At 38.1% G+C, this 18,989-nt stretch overlaps 1 protein-coding gene across 3 annotated transcripts in view; it reads left to right on the forward strand.

Moving 5' to 3' along the window:
• SPATA17 (spermatogenesis associated 17) overlaps positions 1-18,989 on the forward strand; it is a 218,614-nt gene that overhangs the window by 150,678 nt on the left and 48,947 nt on the right. For all 3 annotated transcript variants that reach the window (XM_061160043.1, XM_061160042.1, XM_061160044.1), the window contains one exon: positions 18,107-18,242. In XM_061160043.1, the coding sequence (XP_061016026.1) occupies positions 18,107-18,242 (136 nt within the window). The remainder of the gene's footprint in view (positions 1-18,106; positions 18,243-18,989) is intronic.

The raw sequence follows: 18,989 nt of genomic DNA on the forward strand, positions 1-18,989 counted from the left end.
TAAATCTTAATTCTTTATTGCAAGACTCAAAGCCCTTCAGGATCTGATCCGGGCTTATTTCTCTAGCTAATCTGCCACCACGTTCTCTAAGAAACTCTCTGTCCAGAGCTACTGGGCTATTACCATTCAGCTTTGTATCCATGCCCTCTTCTGTTTCCATTAAGGGGTTTCCTACCTCCCTTGGTTTACTAAGTCTGCTCATATCCACTTATAAGCATAGGAAAGAATTGTTTATTTACTTTTTAAAAAGTTCAGGGACTTGCCTGGTGGTCCAATGGTAAGAATCCACTTTCCAATGAAAGGGGCATGGGTTCGATCCCTGGTCAGGGATCAAACTACCGAGCCTGTGTGCCACAACTAGAGAGCCCTCATGGAAGATCCCACATGCCACAGCAAAGATCCTGCATGCTGCAACTAAAACCCAATGCAGCCAAAAGTAATACATAAATCAATATTTTTTTAAATAATAAAAAGAGTGGAAAGAGCAATGCATATTTGATTTAGGGTTTTTCACAGAGCATTTAAAGGATTATTTTCAGATATGAAATGGGACCATGCAAGTTGCCTAGATGACATAGGGAAAGAAGTCATTATTAAGAAATGGAAGAAATGGAAGGCCACATCACCAGAGCCGTGTTTATTTAGTCTACCCACTAAGATAGCAGAGATGGAATGGAGTGATCATGAATCAGGTGATGTAGGCTGATATCAACTTCACTAAAGACTTATGAGGGGTGCTAAGATCCTGTATGTTAATGCCTTCTATTCATTGTAAATATCCTGGCTTAATATAGGAGACTGTAATTATGCAGACTACAACTATATCCAACATGGAGTGGAGTTAGGACATTGCAGTGGACGTTGGTGCTAGTCTCTGCTCTGATAGACAGAATATTGACCTCACACAGAGGCCACATCCTCATCCCAGGAACCTGAGAATATGCTACCTTATATGATAAAGGAGACTGTGGATGTGATTCAGGATTTAAAGTTGGAGAGATTATCCTGGATTATCCAGCGGGCCCAGTGTCATCACAAGGGTTCTCAAAAGTAGAGATTTGACTATGAGAAAGATCAGAGTGAGGCAATGTGAGATGGATAACTCATCTTTGCTTGTTTTGAAGATGGAAGAAGAGAACACAACCAAGAGATGCTGGCGGCCTCTGAAAGCTGGCAAAGGTGAAGACATGGCCTCTCCCCTAGAGCCTCCAGAAAGGATGCAGCCCTCCCATGCCTTGACTTGAGTTTTAGTTAGACCCACCCCAGACTTCTGGCCTCCAGAGATTTCAGACGATAAATTTATACTCTTAAAGCCACTCAGTCTGTGATAGTAACTTTTTACAGCAGAAATACAAAACTAATACAAGTGTCCTTCAAATCAAGGAGGTAGCTTGCTAGATCAGACTTTGGTGTTTAGATTAATTACAAACCTGAGCTAAATTTGAGGGAAGTCCTTAGATCCCCAAGGATTCAAGGTTCTTCTGTAGACACTTAGAGGATTAAAAAAAGATATGACCATGGCTTGAGTTTTCCTATGAAGAGAAGTTCAAGATTTAATCATATTGTAAGCTAATATATATATTGGGCTTTCCTGATGGCTCAGATGGTAAAGAATCTACCTGCATTGCAGGGAAACTGAGTTTGATCCCTGGGTCAGGAAGAGCCCCTGGAGAAGGGAATGGCTACTCAATTATTCATCTATCTATCTCTCTCTCTCTATTTTTTTTCTTTCTTTTTGGTCACATCATGTTAGATCTTAGTTCCTTGACTAGGATTGAACTCAGGCCCTTGACAGTGAAAACTCAGAGTCCTAACCACTGGACCACCAAGGAATTCCCAGAATGTTATATTTTAAACTTGTGTAGCCTTTCATAAGAGCCTGAGTACAGACAGTCCAATGAAAAGGAAAAGGATCAATTTTCTGATAATTTTTGCAGAAGAGGCAAAACTTTACTTCTGTCCACTTAGGCTCTTCAACTGGGCCTAAGAATTAAATTGGCATAAGACTCCAATGCTGGGAAAGATTGAGGGCAGGAGGAGAAGGGGACGACAGAGGATGAGATGGTTGGATGGCATCACCGACTTGATGGACATGGGTTTGGGTGGACTCTGGGAGTTGGTGACGGACAGGGAGGCCTGGTATGCTGCAGTTCATGGGGTCTCAAAGAGTTGGACATGACTGAGCAACTGAACTGAACTGAAAACAGATTAAAAGGAGAAAAGCATAAAGATTTATTTAGTAGAGGTTTTACAATAGCCCTCATAAAGACAATGAACACCCAAAGAAGTGGCAAACCTTATGTTCTTTTATATTGAGTTGAGCATTGAGAAGCAATTGTAAAAAATAACAAAAATATATGGGGAGTCCAAAGGAAGATAAAAGTTATTTAACAAGGTCTGTTTGTACAGAATTCTCTACGCTGTGACTTCACATGTCTGGTGAGAGGAATGTTTCTTTCCTCCTGGTTTAGGAAAGGCGTCTTTCATGTGGGAGTGTAATCTCCTGGTTTTAGGGGAAAAAGAGAGAGTAAGTTCGCTTTTCTTGTACCTGTTGTTTTTAAGAGGTTTTAGCTCAAAATAACCCTTGGCCAAAGTGGCCCATTTTGGAGTAGCATATTATGCTACCTTCATTATTCAGACTAGGTGAACAGTAGTGAGCTAAACTTTTTTTTTTTAAGGACATTTAAAAACCATAGTGTATACATAGATGAGACCTGGTTTTATTATTTATCACTAACACTAATGATAAGGAAATTTAATGCATCTCAAAACTTTTTTGACTTGTGTGATTTTGCAACACTTTAGACCTTTACAATTTGCATACTTTCTGAACTGTTATTGTATTATGATAAACAGGGATTATCATACATTTTCAGATAATGTTTTCTTGACAATTCAACTTTTATTTGTAACTCTTCCATTTATTTTAATTACTAGCACAGTGTGCAACATTTGTTAATCAGTAGAGCCTTTTTAAGTTAAAATACTAAATTAGCTAACCCCATTAACACAGAATACTCCAAACAAACAGTAATAGGAGAGGTAGTTACTGTGCAAATCGTATTACACATGCGGGTGCTCTAGGGCACGGTTAAGCGTGATTACCCTCTTTTGATCCAGCATTCCTCTGCCTCTCCCAGCTAATTTCCAGTGGAAATTTACAAAGTGCTGCCTTCATTTTTCCAGCTTAATTTTTCTAATGAAGTTCTGGTACTTTATAACACTGGGGATACAGATAATAAGCCTGTGTATAATTAAGAAGTTCTAGAATTTGTCTACAAAAGAGTCCTTTATTACTTCAACTCTACAGTGAGAAATACGCTCTCTTTATGTCCACTGTTTCCTTGAAAAAACGTGGATTTTTAAATAAGTGACCACAGAATCCTAGCGTTCTATTCTTACAGACACCTAAGTAAGAATTTTAATATTTATGACCTTGACATAATGGTGGTAACTTGCAATACTTTTACTGGTATTGTGAAAATCTTGCATATACTTTTGATATATGCCATCAGACAAATCATAAAAGCACACTTTAGTCTTTTTAGTTAGATTTTGTCATTTTATAAGAATTCCCCCTACTGCAATAGCTAACATACGCTAAGTAAACTTTTGCCACTTAGCTTTCGGTCAGTTTACAAGGCATGTGGAATTGCTTTGTAAAAGAAAGACTGTCATTCTGTGACATACTCACATTCTTATATGGGAATGGCATTTATACATCCCAGACTTTCCTAGTTCAGTTTAGGGTTCAAAAGTGCATTGAGGGTCAGAAGAGACCTGAAGGCGCAACAGAAGTATGCCAGACAGCAAGGAAGGCGACGTGAAGGATGTGGCCTGGTCAAAGCCATCTCTGTGTCAACAAGTGCAGAGCTCATGTGGGTTTCATTTTTGCCTTCTGAGGTGGCTAGTGATGCTTAGCTCAGAGCTTTGGTACTTTATGCAAAGTGGCAGAGATGAGAGGGAAGGTAGAGGTGGAGCCAGAGTATAAAGGATCATGTGTACCATGATAAAGTGTCTGGACTTCACTATATAAAACATGGTGTAAAAGCATCACAGTGTTTTAATCAATGGAGTGAAAAGGTCAATTATCTTAGAGATATCAATCTACTAGCTATATCCATGGTAAAGAAATGGGAGTCCTAGCATTTAGGGTACCACTGCCATAGTCTAGTTTTGAAATAAAGACGACTTGCCCAGGAACAAGGACAGTGATAGTAGAGGAAAGAGAAAGGCTGGTAAACTGATTTATAGGTGGAATCCTATAAACCCTAAATCAGAAATAGGGGCCAGCATGATATGTGGATGTGTGGATGTGTGGCTATGTGGGGCGTGGATGGTGTGGTCGGGGCATAGATGCATCTTAGGGCTTTCCTCAGTGCAACGAATAAAGAACCATTCAAGATGATTCAAGAAGTTGCATTGAAGAGTCTCATAGAAACCAAAGACAAGCTGGACTAAGGTGATGCCTTAGGGCTGCAAGGGCGTCATTTTCTCTCTCTAGTGGCATCTCCACTTTTCTCTGTATTTCTGCTTGCTGTCTTCTTTCTACTGGCTGGCTTTATCTGTGGCCTTAGTTTTTTTCGATAAATCTTCAGTTTGCCCTTAGTTTTCATGGCCACTCCAGGCCTGATTCAGCATAACCTTCCAGCTCTAGAATCCACAGCTAATTCAGCTTTTCAGTTCAAATTTCCTGAAAGAGAATCTGTTCTGCTCAATTCATATCATCAAACTGTCCCACACCAGTTGTTGGCCTAAAACACAGTTAATGCTTAACAAATACATGTTAAATTAATGGACATATTTAATTAACCAATGAATGGATGACCACTGTGGGTGGGGACAGCGTGTCACATTATAAACACAGTGTCTTATGAAAGTGTAGCCATGAGCAAAGATTTTCTCAGGTTGAGGAGTGCAGAGGCAAGAGGTCTTCTAATACCTTTACTTGATAGCTTCTGAGTGAGGTTACTGGTCAGATAGTTATGTCCTTACTTAAGAAAAAAAAATGTAAGAAGCTCTGTTGGCATGATAGGGTGGAGGTTTGGGATATGACATTAATTTGTGGGCAGATCTATTTGAGGTGCCTAGTATTCTTGCCTGGAAAATTCCATGGAAGGAGGAGCCTGGTCGGCTGCAGTCCACGGGGTCGCTAAGAGTCGGACACAACTGAGCGACTTCACTTTCACGCATTGGAGCAGTAAATGGCAACCCACTCCAGTGGTTCTTGGCTGGAGAATCCCAGGGATGGGGGAGCCTGGTGGGCTGCCATCTGTGGGGTCACACAGAGTCGGACACGACTTAAGTGACTTAGCAGCAGCATTCTATATCTAGGTAGTTATTCCTAGTGAGCATTTGAAAATACTGGTCTTGAGTTAAAGAAAAACACTGTCTATAGAGATAAAAATTTAGAAATGATCAGAGGTGATAGTTAAATTCTTGGTGGGGGAAGCATCTTCCAGGGAGGGGAGAGACTACAGAGAGAAAAGATTTAGTACAGATTCCTGGGAATTGCTTTAATGTTAGGGCAGCCCAGGTTGGATGCATGAGACAAGCGCTCGGGCCTGGTGCACTGGGAAGACCCAAAGGGATCGGGTGGAGGGCAGTGATTCTTAATTAGGTTGCTTACCTGTATCACCTTGAGGTTAAAAATTGTATACATATGCATTCCGTAGTCTCAATCACAGCTATTTTGACTCAGCAGGCATATGGGTTTGAAATATATGCCCAACTGATTCTAATGCATAGTTCTAGTTAAGGTAAGAGTCATTAATTCAAAGTATGGCAGAAAATGAGTCAGTCAGGAAACTAGGTGAAAGCAAAGAAGAACTCCAGGAGATATTTTACAAATTAAAGGGAAAGAGAATTCACTCCATGGACTGGATGAGACATGAGTTTGATCCCTGGATTGGGAGGATCCCCTGGAGGAGGAGATGGGAACCCACTCCAGTATTGTTGCCTGGAAAATTCCATGGACAGAGGAGCCTGGTGGGCTACAGCCCATGGGGTTGCAGACTCAGATGCAAGCATACGTATATGAAATATTCTAAATTTACATTTAATTTTAAAATTTAGAATATCAAAATATAGAATATTAAATCAAATTTTGTTGTTCATTTGCTCAGTCATATCCAACTCTTTGTGACCCCATGGGCTGCAGCATGCCAGGCCTCCCTGTCCTTCACCATCTCCCAGAGCTTGCTCAAGCTCATGTCTATTGACTCCGTGATGCCATCCAACCATCTCATCCTCTGTCATCCCCTTCTCCTACTGCCTTCAATCTTTCCCCGCATCAGGGTCTTTTCCAAAGAGTTGGCTCTTTGCATCAGATGGCCAAAGTATTGGAGCTTCAGTTTAAGCATCAGTGCTTCTAATGCATATTTCCTTTATGATTGACTGGTTTGATCTCCTTTATTTTCATTAAGATGAAATAATATTAGTGTCATATAGATAAATATATTGGCACCATTTTTGTAGAATTTAATTTTAACTCATTTATATTCTCCATTTTAGAATCTTGCTGAAATTAACATACAATGAAGCCCACCTTTATATCACAGAATATAAATTGTTCTGCTTTTAAAGACATTTTTGTATATCTTTGGTACATTCACAATTTTCAAAGAATAACTAATGATGATTGAGTCTATTTGAGAGACAGTGTATCTTGGTTAGAGCTTCGGAAGTCATTGACAGAGGAGATGCTCATTTATAAATTCTGAAGAGAGATTGTCAACTAGAAACTTGTCAGTTGTATATAGCTTCCAAGTGTGTTACAGTTGGACCCTGCAATTTTCAAAAAGTTGCACTGATCAAAAAGTAATTTAAAATGGTAATTATATCTCTTAAAATTCCAGATTTTCTGGCTTAATTAAAAATTAGGAGATCTAGAAACAGCAAGCCCCTGGTCTCACATGGCAATGACTGATTAAAGTTTGCGCTCTTATTTTTTGCTTAATATGTGTTACTGCCTGACCTTTCCAGACATAGACATTGGAGACCTTTGTTTGAAATTATAAGGTCCTCAAGAAAGAGCCCAAGATTTATTCTGTACACTTGGTTCAATCCTTGTTAAGCATTTTTTTTTAATATATTGATCTTGAGCTTGAACTAGTTTCATTTGTTTTGTTTTAATCCATCTGATCACCAAAAATCATTCTCATTAAAAGAGAAATCAAGCAAGAGGAAGTGAAGTCAAGTGTGACTGCTCTTTAATCTTTATTAGCATTATACTAGCAGTCCCAGTAATAGGGCAGCCTTTCCTTTCTTTTCCCTTTTTCTTACTCAGAACAGCATTTTCCAAACTCTGCCTCTTGAACTCTAGTCTGGAAAATATTAATGATTATCCTATCAAATAAACTTGGGAGAAATTATATTTGAAATAGTTAAACTTTTTTTTTTTTGGTATTTACAGGGCTTTCCAGTTTTAAATATATTTTGATTTAGTGTAAACTTCTAAGAGGGGTCATGTACTACATAGCATTTTGCAAACTTAATCACTCAGTTATTCCTCAAATATTACTGCAGCCTAATATGTGCCAGACACTGTGTTAGATGCCAAGAACAGGCAGTGAACAACACAGAGAGGTCTCCTGGCTTCACAGAGCTGATAGTATGGTTAGCCATGGAATCCCTTTATCCACAGACTGGTTTGGAATAGCTGCTCAACAAAGAACATTTGATTTTTTCTTAGCAAGTTTTTCTTTTTAGTGGCAGTTTATTTCATTCTTACTTTCTTAAGGATAGTTTGTGCAAGTGTTTCCCACAGCCTTATTTCTCTGTTTAATTATATGTTTTTTTATATCAATTATACAAGTCCTGAAAATATCTGAGCTTAAAACATTTAATGTTGTAAATGGCCTATTAAAAGAAGAGCCTGTGTGAATGCTATGTAGCTGGGGCATTTAAATTCAGTATCTCTTTAGTAGAGACTTTTCTTTTTTTGGTTAAGTTTCCCATAATTAGCTCGAGGAAAGTAAAGTCAACTCTGTAAAATATGTTTCAGAAAGTTGCACAGATGTAATGAAGTTATTGAATCAGCATGCCTGGAGATTGTTAATAATAATAATAATAATAATATATCCAGGGAATGCTAGTCCTCTTAAGCTAAGAAAACTGTCAGGAGAAGGGCAAAATAGGTCTTCCCATTTAAATTTAGAAGTTTGTAATACAAGCTCACTATCTAGCTGAACAGATAGTCTAGCCATTTGCATTTTTTATATTTAAATATTATATCACCACCCTGGGGGAGAAATTTATGTTATTGATACTGCTGCTTGAATAGTTTATGAGTTTTCAATTTCTGCTATGAATTTTACTCTAAGTATGAAACACTTTATATGTTAAATGCTTATAGCCATGGTTACATTAAAATCTCAACGAAAGCTGTCTTCATCCATAAATGGTCTGCCTAATTCCTATTTCAAGTTGTTACTCATTTTACAAACATCTCTTTAACCAAAACTCTACTAGATAAAACATCTTGATAGATTATTAGGTGATGTTTTTGAAATTCCTCTGTTGGTATTAATGAGCTATATATATTAGGTTTATCTGGACATTTATATTATTAATACATACAGTGAAAACACTTTATTTCTCATATTGAAGATTATAAAAAGATATCTTTAATTGCCAAATTCATTCTCAAACTTACATTATTCTATGTTTTAAAGGGAAAAGGAGATATTCAGTATTTTATAACCCTTTCTTATGAATGGGACGGACAGTTGACCTGATTTTTTTAGAAGGGCTAAAATTATTCAGTATTCATTTTTTCCAGTTTTATTGAGATATGTCATATAGCACTATGTAAGTTTAAGGTGTATGAAACAATGATTTCACTTACATGTATCATGAAATGTTATATATTCACTATTAATTCATTATATTTAGTCAATATTCATTGTCAGTTATACATACTACCAATTTAAAACATATCTCATCCTATTTCATATACAATTGACATAAATAATTTGTATATTTCCAACTGAGTGGCTTTTAAAAATGCTTAACCTTAAAAAAAATTCCTACAGTTGGTTAATGATAACTAAGTCATCTGACAATGAAATCAGAAATGAACTGGCTATAACTCAGCCCTCAAAACATTAAACTTTCTATTTTCTATATTACAATAATGATTAAAATACTAGAGTCTAATAGAATATGTAATATTTGAGCAGGTGTACTTTTATGATAACAAGGAAATTTTTGTTTGTTGATTAGTTTATTAGATTAAGTTGACTTGCCTTGTTCATATTTTCTCTCCTAATTCTTTCATCAGCTCTTTGCAAACTTTTATACCTAGGCGTTCTTGCTTGTCAAATTAAGTTTTATAGACCGGAGGGAATTGCCTCTGGAATTAAGGGAATTCCTTTCTGTTAATTAGCCTATAGTGGATTTTTTTCCCTTTTATTCTCTTTTTTTATACCACACAATTAAGTAACTGCTCTATTTCGAACATTGCTAAACTCTTAATCCAGCTTCTCCTTTTGCAAGTATTTTAGATAGACCTTTCAGCAGAGATCCTGGGGTGAACACCCACACTGACTCTTGTATCTCATTTAGGCCTGTCTGCCCTCCCAGTGTTGTCAATGATTGGAACAAGTCAGGCTGCTCATTGACCAAGATCTTTATTAATGCAGCTTGTGATTTCTTCAGCATGTTCTATGGTTGCCCTATAAGAACAATAAAAAAATAATTGGCTTCTTTCCCACTCTGTGTAGCATATATGATAAAACTGACAATTAATTTTTCTGATTCTTTGGTCATTTTTTAGTTAAAAAACAATGGCATCTTAGAATCACTCTTAAGATAGAAGTAAACTATCCTTTGAGTCTATGAAATTCAATTAGTCAAATACAAAGACAGTACAATTCATATGACTATATTTGCTATGCTAGCGTCTCATTATATTTTATTGACTATGAAGTGTAGGAGGTTTCCAGATTTGAAGATGAAATCATTTTTTATGCAATCTGTGATGATGGAAAAGTATTTATTTTTATTTATTTTTTTCCAAATGAAGAGAGTGAAGGCATTGAAGTATCCTGTATTCACTTTAGAGTTAATTAGTAAGATACCTCCAGTGAAAGGAAGGAAAATATCAGACATTTGATATCAAAAGATCACAAGGCTTTCAATTTAGCAACATAGTGTTTTTAAATTTATTTTTTTAATTGGAGGAAAATTACTTTGCAATGTTGTGTTTGTTTCTGTCACGCAACAACACAAATCAGTCCTAATTATACATATGTCCCCCACTCTTGAACCTTCCTCCCCTCCCCCACCTCACCCCTTTAGGTGATCACAGGGCATCCAGCTGGGTTCCCTATGTTGTGCAGTAACTTCTCTCCAGTTATCTATTTGCACATGGGAATGTGTATATGTCGATGCTTCTTCCTCTTGTTTGTCCCACTCTTTGCTTCCTCCACTGTGTCCACAAGTCCGTTCTCGACATCTGCATCTCCGTTCCTTCCCTGTCGATGGGTTCTAGAAAACTCGTATTAATAAGCAGCATAGTTTTGAGAGAGGGGAGTGGGCCACCCTTCCTCTGGCCCCAGTGTGGATCAGCCTTCAACGTGCTGTGGGCAAGTCTGCCCTCATAGGGCCACACAGAGCCCTAGAGATGGTTACAGAGTTTGGTGATAGAATCTGTGAGGAAAGATTAAAGTAACTGAGGACAGTATTCCACAGGGATATTAAGGAAGATGAGACAAGGCTGCAGAAGCTTTGCCTCTTCTGAGAGGAGCCGGTATAAGCACCCTATGCAGAGCATTGTTCCTCGTTTCAAGGCCAACGAACTACATACACCCAAGACCCCACATGTGGGTTCCAAGTTTTACCTCTGAGCCTGTATTCATACCGGTCTACGACTTTTGCATCCTCTTTTTCGGTTTTCATTTCTGCCTAATGAACTCGGACCCACTTGTTAAAGAACAGATTAGATAATTTCCCCAGTGCTTTCTGTTCCCATACTCTTTTGTTTTTGCTTTATCATCAAATTTTGTTTTTCTCCACTTGTATACTGGTATGGCTATTTGCTCTTTTCCTCATTAAATCTTAAGGGTCTTAGGATGAGGCTTCTGCTTATTCACCTTTTTACACTCACAGTGTCTAAACACAGTACTATTGAACAGATTAAGACATATCTGGTGGGCTTTCTCAATAGCTCACCAGGTAAAGACTCTGCCTGCCAGTGGAGGAGACGCAGGAGACAGGAGTTCAATCCCTGTGTCGAGAAGATCCCTAGTGGAGGAAATGCAGCCCATTCCAGGATTCTTGCTGGGGAAATCCCATGGACAGAGGAGCTAGCAGGGTTACAGTCTATGGGGTCACAAAGTGTTGGACATGACTGAACAAGGCACAATGGTGGATTGAATTAACTATGAATCAAGTCCCCTGGTATTTACTATTGCTTATTTGCTTCTGATAATACAGGCCCAGAATTGAATATTCATTTCTGTGTTATAAGGAGCTGCCTCTAGGGAAAGTGGACATCTCTCTTTGGTTTCCTCGCCTCCCCTTCTCCCCCATCTCCACCCCCTTCAGCTCAGGGAGGGTGAATGCTGCTTCACCCAGGGTCACATTCCATGAGAGCTACCTCTCTCCAGAGTTTCTCCTGACCTGTTAGTGGACCCCATTATTCAGGTGCTGGCCTGACGTTGCTCTCAATGGGGAGAATCCTTGGCCAATCCCTTCCTTTACCCTTTTGACAAGTCATTAAAGAGAAAGGCTCTTCTCCCCAGGGGAACATCTGCCCTATCTCTTATCACACCTCTCATCACATCTCTGATTTTTGTTGGCTGTTGAGACTCAGGACAAGTCAGATTATACAAACGCTGTTATAAATGTGGAAACAAACTTGCTCTCAGTTCAGTTCAGTTCAGTTCAGTCACTCAGTTGTGTCCAGCTCTTTGTGACCCCACGGACTGCAGCACGCCTGGCTTCCCTGTCACACGGAACTTGCTCAAACTCATGTCCATTAAGATGGTGACGCTATCCAACCGTCTCATCCTCTGTTGTCCCCTTCTCCTCCCGCCTTCAATCTTTCGCAGCATCAGGGTCTTTTCCAATGAGTCAGTTCTTCGCATCAGGTGGCCAAAATATTGGAGTTTCAGCTTCAGCATAGTCCTTCCAAGGAATATTCAGTACTGATTTCCTTTAGGATGGACTGGTTGGATCTCCTTGCAGTCCAAGGGACTCTCAAGAGTCTTCTCTAACACCACAATTCAAAAGCATCAATTCTTTGGCTCTCAGCTTTCTTTATGGTCCATCTCTCACATCTATACATGACTACTGGAAAAACCATATCTTTGATTAGATGGACCTTTGTCAGCAAAGTAATGTCTCTCATTTTTAATATGCTGTCTGGGTTGGTCATAGCTTTTCTTCCAAGGAGCAAGCATCTTTTAATTTCATGGCTGCAGTCACCATCTGCAGTGATTTTGGAGACCAAGAAAATAAAGTCTGTCACTGTTTCCATTGTTTCCCCATCTATTTGCCATGAAGAGAGTCCCGTGGACTGCCAGGAGATCCAACCAGTCCATCCTAGAGGAGATCAGTCCTGGGTGTTCATTGGAAGGACTGATGCTGAAGCTGAAACTCCAATACTTTGGCCACCTCATGCGAAGTGTTGACTCATTGGAAAAGACCCTGATGCTGGGAGGGATTGGGGGCAGGAGGAGAAGGGGCCGACAGAGGATGAGATGGCCGGATGGCATCACCAACTCGATGGGCATGAGTTTGAGTAAACTGCGGGAGTTGGTGATGGACAGGGAGGCCTGGCGTGCTGCGATTCATGGGGTCACAAAGAGTTGGACACGACTGAGTGACTGAACTGAACTGAACTGACTGAGTGGGACCGTATGCCATGATCTTAGTTTCTTGAATGTTGAATTTTAAGCCAGCTTTTTCACTCTCCTCTTTCACTTCCCATCAAGAGGTTCTTTCATTCTTCTTTGCTTTCTGCCATAAGAGTAGTGTCATCTGAGTATCTGAGGTTGTTGATATTTCTCCCGGCAATCTTGATTTCAGCTTGTGCTTCATCCACCCCGGCATTTCACATGATGTACCCTGTATATAAGTTAAATTAGCAGGGTGACAATATACAACCTTGACATACTCCTTTCCCATTTTGGAACTAGTCCATTGTTTCATGTCTGATTCTAACTGCTGCTTCTTGACCTGCATACAGATTTCTCAGGAGGCAGATCAGGTGTTTCTATTTCTTGAAGAATTTTCTACAGTTTGTTGTGATCCACACAGTGAAAGGCTTTGGCATAGTCAATAAAGCAGAAGTAGATGTTTTTTTGGAACTCTCTTGCTTTTTCGATGATCCAACGGATGTTGGCTATTTGATCTCTGGTTTCTCTTCTTTTTCTAAATCCAGCTTGAACATCTGGAAGTTCTCAGTTCACATACTGTTGAAGCCTGGCTTGGAGAATTTTGAACATTGCTTTGCTAGCATGTGAGATGAGTGCAATTGTGCAGTAGTTTGAACATTCTCTGGCATTGCCTTTCTTTGAGATTGGAATGAAAACTGACCTTTTCCAGTCCTGTGGCCAATGCTGAGTTTTCCAAATTTGCTGGCATATTGAGTACAGCACTTTCACAGCATCATTTTTTAGGATTTGAAATCGCGCAGCTGGAATTCGATCACCTCCACTAGCTCAGTTCATAGTGAGGCTTCCTAAGGCCCACTTGACTTTGCATTCCAGGATATCTGGCTCTAGTTGAGTGATCACACCATCGTGGTTATCTGGGTCATTGAGATCTTTTTTGTACAGTTCGTCTGTGTATTCTTGCCTCCTTTACTTAGTATCTTCTGCTTCTGTTAGGTACATACTGTTTCTGTCCTTTATTGTGCCCATCTTTGTATGAAGTATTCCCTTAATATCTCTAATTTTCTTGAAGAGATCTCTAGTCTTTCCCATTCTATTATTTTTCTCTGTTTCTTTGCATTGATCACCGAGGAAGGCTTTCTTATCTCTCCTTGCTATTCTTTGGAACTCTGCATTCCAAATGCACTCTGCATTCAAATTTGGTCTAGTTGGCTCTTTTTTCCTGCCTCTAGCCCAGGCAAAAAGACTTAATTCACATGCTTTGCATAACTCAGTGGAGAATTTATTGTGATCTTAATTCATTGGAGAATATATTGTTATCTAGAGTCAAATTCCTAACTTGTAATAAAGTACCCTTAATCCTGCTTTGAGCTTAATACATATGTTTCATTAATAGCCCTTTAACAGAGAGAAGGCTTCTCTAGGACATGTTTGAAACCCGAACAGGTATTTGAGACTTGTTCCCTAGCTATGTGTCTCGCTATCTATGAATCATTATCTCCATGCCCAGTTTGAAATGATTTACCTAAGTCAGGGTTCATCATGACTTGGATAACTACTCTTTTGGGCAATCAATATATATGGAGAAAAATGTTTCACAATTTATAAAGATCTGTAATATATTTCTATACATAGTCTCCTAGGGCCTCTATAGTCATCTCTGCTATAAAGCTGTTCATGATCTCCTTTGCTTCCTTCATAAAGAACTCAATTTTCTAGTTACGCTGAGCCTCTTTCAGTTTCTTCAGAATCTGTTTTCATTCTCTAACTCACTTCCATATATTTTGTATATGTTGATTAATTTTAATTTTTGCTTCCTGAGACCTCTACCAATTCTTTTCTAACTCTGCAGACACTCAAGTAATGACTTATTTGTATATACCACTGTATCCCCACATTGAATTTAAGAATTTCTGCCAGATCTGTGTCTTTGAGGAAATTATAAAAATTAATAGGCAAACCCATAACACCTTCTTCTTTAATATAATGTTCAGTTAATTGAAAAGTACTCTGTGCAAGAACAAAGCACATCTGAATATATATTTATAACTGTTAAAAGATACCGTTTTAAAAGTAAAATTGATCATTGTCTAAACTTTTGATTGAAAGCTCAATTTATTTTTAGGGTTGTTGTGTTTTTTTAGGGTTTGCATGGCTGTTTGTACTTTTATAGAGCAATCTATCTGAGACTTAAATAATTTCTTCTGAATTTGAAGATAGATTTTTAAATATTATTTATAAAATAAATCTAAATAGTTTCATTATATATACAGATATACACATACACATGTGCACTTAATATGCACTACATGTTTCTCTAATGAAACATTATGGCTCAATGGAATTAAAATTAATTCATGTGCAGGGAAATACCTAGTCTTTCAGCCTTATCTTTTCAGCCATCCTGTCCCTTGAGAAAGCAAATTTTGCCCAGACACAGAAGAAAAATGTACTATTAAAATGCAATTCAGAAGTGATAAAAAGTGTAAGTGTAGCAGCCGGCTCACAGCACCCCCTCTGTATACTAAGGGACATTGGGGCCACATTAATTTTGTGTGTGAGTGTTGTCCATCCCATGTGCAAATTAGCACTGGAAGGACCATAATCTGTCTTACATGAGAGCTCTTTTCCCAAGGGCATATATAATACATGCTTGTGTAATTTTGTATATTCAAAGCTCTGTGTTCTGTTTATTTTTTATCTTAAATAGATGTAGAGGGTATTTTCTTAGGAAAAATATTTAAAATGAATTTCTTAGTAAACATTAAAAAGAAGTTGTGCAGAGGTATGAAACTTGATGAAATAACACATTTCCTAAGCTTATTATTTTTTAAACAAATTCATGAATATAATGGAAGAAATTCAGTTGAATTGGGATTTTAAAAAGGCCCTTTCCTTGTCTTAATTAAATAAGATAATATATGTGAAAATATCAGTGCCTGCCCCAAAATTTGTTTAACCTCAATTTCATTTTTTCTGTGTCTGAATTTCAAAGTATTTTTCTTGGCAGAATATTTAATTTAGTTGTGAATTAAATACTTACTTCCCAGAGCTTGCTTTTTTCCCTCTAAAAGTTTCTTGTATTTAAAACAGGATCTAGCTCCATTATTATTGATAGCATGTCTCCTTTGATTATATTAATTAAAATTTTCTGATGTTTACTCCTCTTCCCTATATTATATGTTCCTTCTAGGTTATCTCTTATATTTAGATATGAGTTTTTCTTCCATCTTGGTGTTAGTTGCTCAGTTGTGTCTGACTCTTTGTGACCCCATGGACTATAGCCCACTAGGATCCTCTGTCCGTGGGATTTACTAGGCAAGAATACTGGAGTGGGTTGCTATTCCCTTCTCCAGGGGATCTTCCCAACTCAGAGATCAAACCCAGTTCTCCCGCACTGGCAGGCAGATTCTTTACTGTGTGAGCCAATGCCTAATTAAACCGTGGGATTCTCCAGGCAAGAATACTGGAATGGGTAGCCACTCCCTTCTCCAAGGGATCTTCCCAACCTGGGGATTGAACCCGAGTCTCTTGCATTGCAGGCAGATTCTTTACCATCTGAGCCACTAGGAAAGCCCTCCATCTTGGCAGTTTCCCCAAATGTCAATCCATTCTTAAATTCATATTAAAAAGGAAACCCTAACCATCAGATTTAAAAGTGTATTTGTGTGTGAGAGTGGCTTATTTGACCGATAGACCCTGGGATATGACCTTTTAATTAAGAAACTTCCAAATGTTGATATTTGAAGTTGTTGCGCTGGGAACTCTCAGTATCTTTTGAGAAGAAAGAATTAGTCTTCTGAAATCTGTTAGTCAAGCTGCCAGGTAACTTCAAGATGAGCAAGGGAAGAGTTCAGTGAGTAACCTTTGAATTAGAATTCATATATTCCATTTGGTGCCTCACTCTGGCCTGCTTCCCAGAGCCCAGAGCTTTCTGATATAATATTTCTGAGAATACACTCTTTTTATGAATATATGAACTGGCAGAGAAACCTGGGGGTTTGCATAGGTTTCTCACCTGTTTTCAGCTTTATTCTTCACTCTCACTCATTGCAGTAACTTCCAGAATCTTGCAGGATCCTGCAGGACTAATGGCATAATTTCTCTTTGGTCTCTTCCTCTTTTGCAACTCGACTTTTCTATCTGCATTCCACCTGCCAAAAACTTGTTAGCATTTTCTTCTTCTGTTTTTTCTCTTTTGTCCTCTTTCCTATGAACTTATAACTTAAAAAAAAAATCCCTTTACTCTTATTTCAGAAGGTTTTGATGAGGGATTAAACAATTTATCAGGTTACACTATAAATGTATCACAATCTTAGATGTTCTGTGAGAGTTTAAAATTTTCATTTTTATGTTGATCAAAATAACATTAAAAGTAATAATGATAATGATAATGGTGATGATGATGGTAGTGGTGATGATACTGAGAGCTGTCACAATAAGCTACTTCTACTTTTGCAATAGCATTATTTGTTGAACACTTACTGTTTTTAGCACCGTGTTAAGTTTTGTGTGCATTAAATTGTTCATTCATGGCTCAGATGGTAAAGAATCTGCCTGCAATGCAGGAGACCTGGGTTTGATCCCTGGGTCAGGAAGATCCCCTGAAGAAGCGAGTGATGACCCACTCCATATTCTTTCCTGGAAAAAAAATCCCATAGATAGAAGAGCCTGATGGGCTGCAGTTCATGGATTCTCAAACAGTCAGATGTGACTGAGCGACTAATATTTTCCTTCCAATTACTCTGTAGCATGAGGGAACACAGGTAGCAGGGGCAAAGCTAAGATGCAAATATGGGTCTGACTGACTCAAAAGCTTCTCTATCCATACTCTGTACCAAGAATGCCTTTATTATTTGGGTAAGTTAAGAGTTGAAGAAAACCCATTTCAATGAGAGTTGCCAATGGTAGCCATCCTTTACATTTGGGGAATACCATCTTATTAAGGGCATTTTACTTATGTGATGAGTTTTGAGTTACTTGGCACAATTAATTATTTAACATTTTCTATATTTAGCAAATATTTGAGGCCCACAAAATTCTGTAAAATTTTAGTATCTCCATTTGTGGAATAAGAAATGAAGATTCATAGAAGTTAGTAACAGAGATAGTCAGTGGCCAAGGTTGAAGTGAAGACCTGGTGTTCTGATTCCAAGCCATGTGTTATTTCCCTCTAATTTATGACTTCTTGAAATTCTTTTTTTTTTTTTTAGTCAAAAGTCTCTACAAATCAAATTAAGACTATTACCTGAATGTTCTTTCAGGTTTTTGCCATTTTCTTCCTACCATAAAAACAAAAAATACGTCCCGACAATGCATTTATCAAGCAAATATGGTCCTGATGCTTATGGAACTCAACATTTCCGAGATGAAAATCCTAAGAGATGGATCTGTAACAAGGTGAGTTGATGCAACATTGAAAAGAAAAGTAGTGTTTCTTTTAAAAGGCTAAAAAGGGACACTGATTATAGCAAATATTCTCTCATTACAACTAATACCTTCATGGTTACAGAATTATTTTTAGCTATTTTATAGGAAGATAGTGCAGCTTACTGTGTCAGTAAGAGGTTGAAGTATTTTTGTGGATTTTTTTGTTGCTGTTGTATTCTTGTGTTTTATGGTTCAGCCACCCTGTGGTCATTAGCTTTGGCAAAGCCAGTTAGGGTCAAGTCTGAATCTGTGGAATAGAGTTAAGCTAACTCTCAGGCATGGAGATCAGTGCTTCTTTGTTTTCTTTCAACCTTCATGTATATGTGGATAGGTATGTAGGAAAGAAAGAAGAAGAAAGGAAGGGAAAAGGGAAGAAGGGGAGGGTAGGAGGGAGGAAGGAAGGGGAGAATTATGTGATATCCTATCTATATATATGACATAGAAAAGGAAAGAGCAGATAAATATTTACTTTTGGATTCCAGAATTATAGTTGCTAGCACTTGAATAAAAATTTCTAAAATGGGAAAACACCTTCCTACATGTCTTACACAATAGGAGGTAACAAGGAAAGTTCTTACTAGGTTTTAAACCTATTGTCTAGCAGTTAGAAACTCAAACTTACTCATATCAAAATTATACAGATAAAGTGGAGCAGGAAATTATATTCTGGAAAGGGCTTAAGAGCTACTGAGTTCCGTACACTACCAGGCCTATTGT

The sequence above is a fragment of the Dama dama genome, chromosome 14, assembly GCF_033118175.1.
Source record: "Dama dama isolate Ldn47 chromosome 14, ASM3311817v1, whole genome shotgun sequence".
Taxonomy (NCBI): Eukaryota; Metazoa; Chordata; class Mammalia; order Artiodactyla; family Cervidae; genus Dama; species Dama dama.